General features: G+C 34.7%; 1 protein-coding gene across 4 annotated transcripts in view; it reads right to left on the bottom strand.

Annotated features, from left to right (window-relative positions):
- Positions 1-12,010, bottom strand: part of AGAP1 (ArfGAP with GTPase domain, ankyrin repeat and PH domain 1) — a 392,866-nt gene that overhangs the window by 307,206 nt on the left and 73,650 nt on the right. For all 4 annotated transcript variants that reach the window (XM_087949347.1, XM_087949345.1, XM_087949346.1 and 1 more), the window contains one exon: positions 4,961-5,088. In XM_087949347.1, the coding sequence (XP_087805473.1) occupies positions 4,961-5,088 (128 nt within the window). The remainder of the gene's footprint in view (positions 1-4,960; positions 5,089-12,010) is intronic.

Here is a 12,010-nt window from a genome sequence, read left to right on the forward strand (position 1 = left end):
CTGGAGAGAGGATATAAAAAATAATCTTGGATGTTCAGCTCTTCACTATTTTTATTAACAATTTTGTTGAAGAGGAGAGGGAATGTTTATCAAAAATACAGATTTTAGGTGGGTAAGAAATAATATTAAAAACAATCTTTATAGTACTAATAATGGAAAATATCTGTAGCTCAGGGTTGACATGAGAGATCCTTGGTGCTCTCTGAGCTTGCTTGTTTTCTTGCAGATGTTTCATTACCCAAACTAGGTACCATCATCAGTGCTAGTAAAGGAGTGCACTTTGCTGTCAGTTTATATTCTAATGGCTTGCAAATGTTGATAGAGGTGGACTTAGAGATTCTTTGGTTGGGCTGTTTGCTGTTGGCTTCTTTGACAATTTCTTGATTGGAGTATTACACTGTATGCAATATAAGGATTGCAACAACCACTATGTAGGACAAATAGGCAGAAGACTGGCAGAGCACTTCCATGAACACCAACTAGTAGTCAGAAGACATGATGAAAACTCTTTAATTTCACAACATACATACAGATTTAACCATAGCTTCAATTGGGAAAATGTGACCGTCCTTGACCATCCAAGACCAAAAATGTCAGGGAATTTCTAGAAGTCTGCACTCTGACAAATCAACCATCAATAGACACGTAGACATTAACAATGTCTATAGACAATGCAAAAGAGGCTATCACCCAGCCAAAAAAGGAGCAAAAAGACCCAAGCACTTTTCTGCCAGCAATCAGCACACAGATCAGCATAGATTAACACCAAAGTTAACATCAAACCAACAGTCAAGTAAAGAATACCCCAATCAAGAGGAACTTCCGGTTGCAAGGCTTCGGCGGCGGCAGGAATCCGCTTCTCTGCGGGTCCCTGCTGCGCTCGCTGAGGTACCCCCGATCCAACTGGATTTGGGGTTGTCGCTGCCCGAAGAGGCAGCGGAAGACAGAGGAGATCCGGGCAGGGGTCTGGGGATATCACACCCCCTTTCCCCAGCCAGCTAGACTCCTTTTCCTGAGGCGGTGGAGCGGCTGTCAGAAATGGCAGCCACAAAGGAATCTTCAACCGGATAAGACTGTGCAGGAGGAAGACAGAAGGAGAAGTTTTCTTGGCTGAACCGGGACATTAAGTTACTTTTAAAACACCCTGGAAGCCTGACTTTCGGATTGATACATTTGTTTCCAAAAGAAGTTTGTTACTGGCAGCGAAAGTGCTGAAGGAAAGTTCACTCCCCTTCCTTACAGAGAAAGCAAATGAGCACAGAAAAACCTGCTGCTTTGAGGTAAAAACAAGCTCTTTGTTATAAGTGGGAAGGAGAGGACTAAAAAAAAATCTTTAAAAACTTGTTGGAGGAGACGCTTTGAAGATTATAAGACCAACAACTAATTGTAATACGGCTTTAAAATATATTTGGGATTTTGCCCCAGGAGGAAAAGTTGCAAAGAGAAGAAGAGGAAATAATTTCTGTCTGTTTGGATTGTTTGATAACTTTGACATTTGCAAATTACTTTAAGATTAAAAACATCTGGGTTGTTCTTAAAAATTTACAATGGCACCATCTGTGGATCAACTAAAAATGGAATATGAAAAATTAAAAGAAAGAGGACAAAATGGCAAGAATTCATTGGGAGCTGTCTTCCACTTTTTAGAAATGGCAGTTTCTACGTACCAGCAAATACTTGAGGAAGAAGGAGAAGGAGAAGAAGAAGAAGAAAAGGAAGCCATTTTTAATGGACAAAAAGTTCGATTAAGAAAGAAAATAGGAAGAGAGGAAGGAAAAATGAGAATTTAAGATTCAATAAAACAACCAAGAAAAAGAAAAATAAGGTGAAAAAAGGTATAATGTTAGAAAGCAATTGAAAAGAGAATTACAACAGAGAGGGGAAGCTAAAAAGGTGGAGGTTAGGAGAGGGGGGGCAAAAAGATCAGACTGGAGAAGAAAGGGAGGGAAAAAGGGAAAAAAAGCCACGGTCTGAAACAAGATATCTTTTTTAGAGATAAAGGATAAAGGACAGTGTATAATTTAAGAAAGATTCTGCAAGAGTACATAAGATAGTATTGTAGTATTTGCATTTGAAATAGTCTATTGGAATATTATAAGATTTAACAAAATATTAAAATATTAAAATGTTTTATAATGATAGATTTCAATATTTAATAAAATACCAAAGAGAATGTGTAAAATGATTAATGCTTAGTTATACTATTAATTAGAATTAGAATGGAAATTATATACTTAATTATATTATAAGTTTATTATTCTTTTTTTCAAAATGCAATATGTAGAATGTACTAAGCAGAATCAGGATAGAAATTATGTATTATTTTAAGTGTTACTTTAGGGAAAAGCGTCACACCTTAAAAGTGATTACAGGGGAAATTCTTTGCTAAAGAGAAGAGATAAATAGATGATTGGAAAAGAACGGACAAAAGATACAAACATAATGATTTTGAAATAAGATGAAATAAATAAAATATAATTAAGAGAGTGAAAAGAAGGGAGAAGTTATATAGAAAATATAGAATGGTTAATAAGATATGAATGGTATATAAGGTGAGCATGAACTTGATTTAGGTCTGTAAAAAAGATGTAACCCGGGCTAAGCCACTTTTCAAAAGAAGTTTTATGTTTTATGTTTTGTGTTTTGGTTAACTATGTTTTGATTGTGAATTAATAAAACCTTGGAAGAATAAAACTAAAGGGAGAGAAATTTGGAAAAGACATGTATAAATGATAATTAAGGATGTTTTATCTTTTTATGTCTTGTTTTATGTTTTGTATTTTGTGTGTTTATGCTTGATGGAGAATTAACAAAACCTTGATAGAAAGAAATATAATTGAATAAAAGTGAAGGGAGAAACAATGAGAAATTTGGAAAAGATATATACGTGTTTAAATGGAAATGTGATAATGTGGAACTATGCCTTAAAAAATAATGCTTTATTTGCCTTGTTAAAACTTATAAGTAATTTTTGAGAAAGGAGGTTTTATACTTTGATGTCTTATGTTTTGTTTGTCTTTAAAACCAATAAAACTTGTTTTATAAAAAAAATAAAAAAAATAAAAAAAAGAATACCCCAATCAAGAAACTGCCAAAGAAGCCAACAGCAAACAGTCCAAAGAATCTGTATGGTAAGATCACTCCCACCAACACTGACAGGCAAGCCACTGGAATATAAACTAACAGCAAGCTGCACTCCTTACTAGCACTGATGATGTTACCTGGTTTGGGTAATGAAACGTCTGCAAGAAAAAAAAGCAAGCTCAGAGAGCACCAAGGACCCCTCAATCTTTATAGGCTGGAGAAATTAGCCAAAAATAATAGAATGAAATTTAAAAGAACAGTATTCAAATGCATAAATATAGGCCAAGGAAATAGCTGGATGGACATAATAAAATTTGAAACAGTAGTTGATTGCAAAAATGAATATAAACCAGCAGTGTAATATAGCTGTAGAAAAGGAAAATGCAATTTTGTCTACATTAACAAAACTATAAAATTCGAAACAGAAAAAGTCATTGTTGTTGGGTTAAGCAACCCTACATGTATGAGAAATATTAATTAATAAGGATAATACCTTGTTAATATGTATAAGTTACAGTAGATGGCTGTTGTGAAATTCTGGAAGATTCCATGAATTCCACCATGTTGTCAATGCTTTTTTGCCTCTTTTTCAGCTCATGATATGATTACATAGAATAATGTACTTTTTCATACTTTGTGAACATTGTTATTATGTGAATGGTAATTTATTTGCTTATATAAAAGATGATGTAATTGTTTAATAGGGGCAATTGGCTCAAGAAGGGAAACAGAACAGGACAGAAATTAAGGGGAGGGGGGGGGGGGGGGGGGGGGGGGGGGGGGGGGGGGGGGGGGGGGGGGGGGGGGGGGGGGGGGGGGGGGGGGGGGGGGGGGGGGGGGGGGGGGGGGGGGTTTTTTGAAAAGAGAGCTGATATCAGTTTAAAAAGAAAGCATGATGCTGTCCAATAATTTCTATTCTTTACCACGCCTTTTGTTGCATTGCTTTACCATATAATTATTCCACTGTTCAGTTTTCTATTAGATCCTGTCTTGAATATTGTGTGCAAGTTGTGGACAAAATGTTTTATGAAAGATTCTGAAAAATAGAATGGACTGGATAAATAGTCTTGAGAAAGGATATTTGGGGCAGGGTGGGGGGATGATAAAAAAAAAATGATGTATAAAGGATACCGAATAATGCAGGGGTCCCCAACCACCGGTCCGCGGACCGGCACCGTCCGTGGAACAAGTCCTACCGGGTTGGTTTATTGAGGCCGCCATCTTTTGATGAAAAGGTGCTTTGGTGAGCTTTTCCGAGTAGAAAGCTCACCGGAAGCACTTTTCATCAAAAAAGATGGCGGCGCCCAGCTGATGCCGGTACCGGGCCACGGCACCCAGCTGATGCCGGTACCGGGCCGCGGCATAAAAAAGGTTGGGGATCACTGGAATAATGGGTTTGAGTTAGAGTAATAGATTGTACAAGTTTCAGTCTGGTGGATTCTAGCACTGAACTCAGTGGCAAAAATGATCCCTTCCAATTGTAGAATTCTATGATTTGCAGCTACTATGAACCCTTTTAACGTATAGAGTTCAACAATTCTTCTCTTTCTGTTGCATTAAATCCTTTTAATCAAATTGTATTTTTAAATTACTGCATTTAATTCTAGGAATCATTCTGCTATGTCCCAGTTTTACCTACTGAATGAATCTCAAGGCAAAATCAAAGTATCCCACTTTGAGAATATTTCTGATTTTTTTAAAAATGATAATAATTTAGAAATAAATCACTTACAAATAATTAATTCAAATCAGGTAACGTATAGCAGTTCAAGCCATTCAATGGACAAGTGAACATTCATATCCATTGTCAAAATCACAAAAAGTACTTATACCCAATCTTCATCTATCAGTAAAATAAATGAATGTAATTCCATACCTGGCTAATATGTACTGCAGAGACCTGGGTTGAACATACTGATGAGTGGCTTGGAGAATTTGGTAATGATTTGCAAGGACCTATTGAAAGCTGATGTTTTTTCCTGGTTGAAACAATCTTCTGAGCCACTGTAAAAGTAAAATAATAATATTACATATGCTTCTACCTCTGGAATTACTGGGTAACAATTTTCCAATCTAATCAGTGATGTAAATTTGAATGATAGATCTCCAACCTAGGAAACTTATCACTGTGCTTTGTGTAACTGACAATTTAGTTTGTATAAAATATAATATGTACTTTCAGAAAATAAACATGAAAAAGTCTGATGCTAATTTCTTCTTGCTTTAAGAAATTTACATGAATCTTTTGTCTCAAAAGAAATCTTGAATAATTAATCTGGTTATAAAATGTTATACTGTCAGATGATTACATATAATACAGACTATTTCTTAGAGCAGACTTCCATAATGTAACGCCATGACTTTTACTACAATTCTCGCAAGCTACACCAGGAGCATTAAACATTGTAATTCAAAAATACTGGAAAATACTATCCTAGAGAAAGGGAAGCGGCTCTTTCACTGGAGGACTTTCTTTTTGTAATTTTTAAACTACAGCTGCACAATATTATGTTTAAAAATTGCTTATTAAATGTATACTACACAAAACTTTAAAGAAACTTTAGAAAAAATATTCCAAACCACAAAACATTCTTTGGATTTGGTTTAGGCATTTATAAATTGAGGAAAATGCACAACTGCTTTAAGGAGCTGAAATGAGCTTGTTCACCCTGAATCTAAAATACTTTTTCTGCTTCATCCTATTGCTAGGTTAGAAAAAGAAAAACATAAACGAAGAAAAAAAATTAGCAAAACAACAGAAGGTGAAAATATGTTACCAAAAAATTTAGGATACCAACAAAAATTCCAAATCAGTATGAGATTCCATCATTCAAAAGGGAGACGCGAATTAAAAAAGTTTATTTCTGTTTATAATTAACATAGAAACCAATTTCAAATTATAAAGAGATTCTTATAAAAACAGATCTTTTCTGAAGGAATTATCATTAATATATATTAAAAACAATATAAACAAAAAAATTTTTTTTCCAGTTTTTATGGTCTGCAAACCAAAAAAATAATAATTTGTACTTGTTACAGAATGCAGTCCTACATGATATTACAGGAATTAAGTTATACAATTTTTCCTTTTAATGACCCATTACCGATGTCTCAGCCAAAAATACTAGCTTAAGAAATAAGCATGAGTGTTATATATTAATTTTTAACTTTTAATATTTTTAAATTTTAGTGAAGGTTTATATTTTTATATTGTTTATAACAATTGTTTTTATAGCATCATTTTGAATGTTGTATACCACCCAGAGTCACTTCCGATGAGATGCAGACTTCTATAAATTAATTAAATAAATAAATAAAATATATGAGTACCACCTTGACCATGAAGCTCTGGCAACAATAATTTAAATTTTTTCAATTTAGGCATCACCTGACTCCAAATTGACTCTTGGCAATGTACAATAAAATTAAACAAAATGGAAAGTATAGTATAATACATCATAATAACAAAGAAGAAAAAAGTGGATGAAGAAAGAAAATAGATGGCAGGTCACACCCTCTTTGCTATCTATTTAGATTATGGTAAACTGCTATATATTATATACATAAAGTTGCCTTTGAAAATAATCTAGAAGTTTCTACTGGTACAAAACACAATGGCCAAGATATTAGCAGATAAAAGTGTCTACTGTGTCTGATAACTATTATTACTACAGTTGTTGCCAATAAGTTGACATCAATTGAAAACATTATTTTTTCATACGAAGCTTTATGTGACTAAGATCTAGGATTCTTTAGGAACTGCCTCCTTCAAGTGAAAAACAACTGGCACTTGGTTTTCCTGGATTTGTGCTTGGCTGTTAAGAGAATATGATTTGAACAAACATTTACAGGCTGGTTCTTCCGTTCATTTACTGTTTCTGAGTGAACTGCAAAGTCTATAACATGTTTTCCAGAAAACAAGACCCACCCCAAATATAAGCCCTAGCCTGATTTTGGGGATGGGCCTAATATAAACTTTACCCTAAAAATAAGCCTGGGGAATGAGCATGGCCAGCACAAGATGCAGCGAGCATGCAGGGGCCAATGGTGTCTGGCAGCAGCCGCAGCCAAACAACACCTTGGCACAATGCAGGTAAGTTCGGGTATGGAGGCAGAGGCAGGGGGAAACAGGAAATCCAGACGTGCTGCCTGGCTGCCTGGCTCACAAGAGGCTTGTGGGAGACTTGTGCGGTGGCACAGGCAGCAGGTGAAGGCAGAGGTACAGGGGAGGCAAGTGTTCCCAATGCCACACGCAGATACCTGCTCCGGTGCAGCCACGGTCAAGCCGACAGATAGTGAGACAGAATGGGCGTGTTGAGATCACCAACCTCCCCCATGCCTCTGGCTCCACCATGCACTTTTTTTCCAAAAGAATACTGAAAGCTTTGTCCGCTTGCAAATGGGGCATTTTAAAATGGAGCTAATCACTCCGTTTCAAAGTGCCCCATTTGCAAGCAGGCAAAGCTTCCAATGTCCTTCATTTCTCCATCCAGGTAAAAAGTGTTTGGGTACCTATAGGGTGCTTGGGAATGGAGCAATTTGCTCCATTCCCAAATGCCCCATAGGCACCTAAACACTTTTCCGCCAGAGGGAGACGAAGTTTCCCCTGCTTGCAAATGGGGTGCTTTGAAACGGAGCTAATTGCTCCATTTCAAAGAGCACCATTTGTAAGCAGATGAAGCTTCCGGTCTCTGTCATTTCTCCATCAAGGCAAAAAGTACCCTGGGAAGTCCTGTAAGCTGCTGTGGCTATGGGCAAGCAGATGGTGGGGAGGGAGCAGGCGCGTGGCTGCAAAATAAGACATCCTCTGAAAATAAGACCTAATGTGTCTTTTGGTGTATATATCTATCACCTGATCTTATTTTCAGGGGGAAATGGTAGGACAATATGTGGTTATTTATATATTGTAGCATTGTTTTCGATGTATGATATTTTAATCTAATTGCTATATACAACTTGTAATCAGTGGAGCTATATTTTATATAAAATATGTTTAATTAAATAAACAGGTTTTCTGACTATTGATAAACTTATAATATATGCACCCACCAGAGTTCACTTTATTAAAACTTTTATGAGAAATATGGAAAAATGAGGATTTCCGGTTTGGGCTTTTTCGAAGATGGACTGAAATCATGATCGTCCGCGGTTTTGATCTGTGCTCACCGCTGGAGCGCCCTGAGCCACCCGGATTCGGGGCTGAAGCCACCCCATAGAGGTGGTGAAGAAGGGGGAGCAATCAGCAGGGTTGAGGAAAGCCGCATCTCTCCTCCTCAGCTGGCCATTACTCCCTTTCCCAAAGGCGGTTGCAGTGGTGGTCAGAAATGGCCACCACAAAGAAGAACCCGACTAGACAAGATTGTGCAGGAGGAAGTTTAAAGGAGAAAGTTTGACTGACCGGGTTGAATGGAGAACATCTATTTAAGGTACCTAGAACCTGAATTTTAAAGACTAATACTATTCCTAAAAAAGATTTTAAGCTGCGAAAGAGAAAGGGAAAGGAAATGGAATTGGCTTTTTTTCCTCTAACATAAACAGTTTTAATTGACTTGGAACATTAAGAAGAGATTCGAATAAGAAATTGATACTAATCCACTTTGACATTAATAGGCTATTTCTAGCTGAAAATAAAGTGTCAAAGGGATAAAGATTCTTAGATAATTTAAAAACTTTCTTTAAAAAAAGAAAGCAAGCAGCGGAGGGAGAAAGGAAAAAAGAGGGTGGAATCTGGAAAATGGAGGAGACCACCTGGAACTTAAAAAAAAATTGATAGTGGAATTTTAACAAGGCTTGCAAAAGATACATTGTAGCTGAAACTTTGTTATAAGATAACAAAGCCCCTGAAAAGAGAAAGTGAGAAAAGAAGCAAGAAACAGTTTTGGATTATTGGATGATTCCTGGAACTTTGGATGGAGGATCCTAATGAAATAAAATAAAATCAATTGGGTGTTGTTTAAAAATTTTAAAAATGGCATCACTCCTTGAAGAGTTAAAAATGAGACTTAAAGAACAAAAAGAAGAAGCACAAGACAGAAGAGGACCTTTTGGCTTCGTATTTCAATTTTTAGAAATGGAGATCTTGAACTATGAAAAACAACAAGAAACGCTGGCAGAACAAGAAGGACGGGACAACGAAGAAGCCATCTTTAATGACCAAGCAATTTTAAGCGGGGTAAAAAAGGGAAAGGGGGGAAAGGGAGTTAAAAACTTAAGCACTGAAGCAACAACCAAAAAAAAATAGTAATTTGAAAAGTAATCATAATATCAGGAAGAAGCAGAAGGGAGGATCACAGAAGGGAGAATCAGAAAAGGGAATAAAAAGGGGAGGGAGAAGAAGAGAGGGAAGAGGGAAAGGAAAACAAGCTACAAAAGACAGAAACAAGATATAGAGATACAGGAAAAATGTACAATAATTAAAGGTATAAACCTATTTAAAAGACACAGAGACAATGGTTAAAATTTAACTTAAGGAGAGGATTCTGCAAGGATGCATGGGATAGCATTGTTATATTAGAAATAGAAAAGGGTTAGAAAATATGTTAGATGATTAAAGTGATAGAAAAAATTTCTATTGATGTGTAGTGGAATATTTGTTTGTAAAGAGAATAAGGCTCTCAATGATTTAAAAAGAACGTTTAAAAAAAACTGAAAAGAAACATGGAAGATTTTTATCAGTTGACAAGATGAACTTGAATAAAAATAATAACTTTATTGACTACTGTTAATAAGTATTGTTTGTTTTTTATTTAAAGACAGTAATAAATAAAATATGAAATATAGATGATTAAAGTGAAAGAAAACTGATATTACTAGGTAATGTTTGTTAAAAGAAATAGAAATGTAAAAGATTATTAATATTAATGGCAGAGCTGTACTTGAATAGAATAATTATTCCATTTACTATTGTTATACATATATACACAGATATATATACATACATACATACATACATACATACATACATACATACATACATACATATATATATTTCTTTTAAGAATTTAGTATGTATTTTAAGAAGGGAATGTACCAAGCAGAATTGAATTAAAAATAAGTATGTGCTATAAAACAGAGGTTAGAAAAAGAATGTTATAACTGTAAAGATGTAACTTAAATTTTTAAATAAGATTTGAAAAAAGATACAAAGGTGTTACACTCCAGTCTAGTAATTACAGGGGAAAATTTGTTTTATCTTAAAAGATAATATGAAATTGTAAACAGGACAGACAAAAGTATAAAAACATTGATTAGAAAGATTTTAAAAATTAGAAAAAGATATGTAATTTGATTAAGAAAGGAATGAGATAATTTAAAATAAGGCTATAGGAAGTAAAGAAAGGGAAAAGCTATTGAAAAAATTGCAAAAATAGTTATAAGATATGGTTTAGAATGTATAAGATAAATATGTATTGAGTTTATGTCTATATGGAGAAGTGATAACCCGGGGCCACGCTGTTCTCAAAAAAAGATATTTTATTTGTATTTGTATGTTTTGTGAAAACTTAAATAAAACTTTTATTTAAAAAAAAAGAAATATGGAAAAATGTATGTTAAATTCTTGTGCAGGAGCCTTTGGACCTATGTGTTTTTTCAGCACAATCTTCAATCCTTAGTTAAAAAGTTTTAAATACAAAGGATTTAAATCTTTTTTTTAATAAATGGTAAAAGAGTGATTAAAACTTTTTATTTTAGTAAGTTATAAATGGGCTAAGAGTCCAGATAAAACTGAAATAAGATTTTGGAATTAATTATAAGAACCCTTCCTATGGGAAAATTGTTTAGCTTTAAATTCTTTTAAAAAAATACAAATTCAGCACTGAGGGGAACTTTAAAAAAATTTAAAATTACAATGAAAGGAGGAAAACACTTAAATTTTACTTCCAGAATCAAGCAAAATATACAGTATATCAACACTGGTAATTTTTAAGAATATTTTTGAACAACGGACAATTAACAAAGCTAATTTTAAGAAATTCTTCCTCTATAGGTAAGACTCTATAAAAGGTGTTTAAAAACCAATTCATATGAACTTAAAAACCAATTCATATGATCCCTCTGTTGATGAAGCCTAAGACTGCATTGGGTTTTTTGGCAGCTATAGCATACAGCTGGCTCATGCTTAAGTGGTTGTCCACTAGAACTCTTAGATTCTGTTACTGATGTTGAGTTAGATACCTCCTATTCTATACTGGTGTATTTGGTTTTTCTTATAGTGTAAAACCCTACTTTTCTCACCACCGATTTTCATTTGTTGGATAAGGCCCAGGGTTCAAGTCTGTTGAGATCCTACTGGATCTTGAGCCCATCTTCTAAAGTGTTGGCTATTCCAACCAGCTTTGTATCATCTGCAAGTCTGATAAGTTCCCCTTCTATCCCCTCATCTGTTTATGAAGACGTTGAAGAGCACCGGGGATAAGACAGACCTCCACTGCATGATTGCCTCCATATAATATAGTTCTATTGAGGAATTATATCTACATGATTTATATTAGATTTTATTGTTGTGATTGTAATTTTTAATAAAATTATGTAAAAAGAATATGTTTATACAAGAATTGTTGATAATGTGTAAGGAAACAATGGAACAACATACAACCTAAACTTTTACTGACCCCCTAAATCTGAATTAAAATATCCCCAAAGGATAGATAAAATGGACATAAATCAAAGTACAACCATTATATCCAGAGGTTACCCAGCAAGATACAGTGCTGGCTTGCAGCTTGAATGATTAAAAAAACCCTGTTGGACCTATTTATGGATATTATGGGAGATCAATTCCTTGATGGTAGTGGGACTGGCTCTGAAGCCATCCAAAAAAGCTCACAGTAAGGAAAGTAAAAGATTTTATGGAAAGAAAGCTGAGCAAACAACTTAATTTAGAATATATAACATGAATTTAAAAAATATTGAGCTACAAAAGATT

This window comes from Notechis scutatus, chromosome 1, assembly GCF_049901735.1.
Source record: "Notechis scutatus isolate UNSWTSFEM ecotype Mainland chromosome 1, rNotScu1.2, whole genome shotgun sequence".
Lineage (NCBI taxonomy): Eukaryota > Metazoa > Chordata > Lepidosauria > Squamata > Elapidae > Notechis > Notechis scutatus.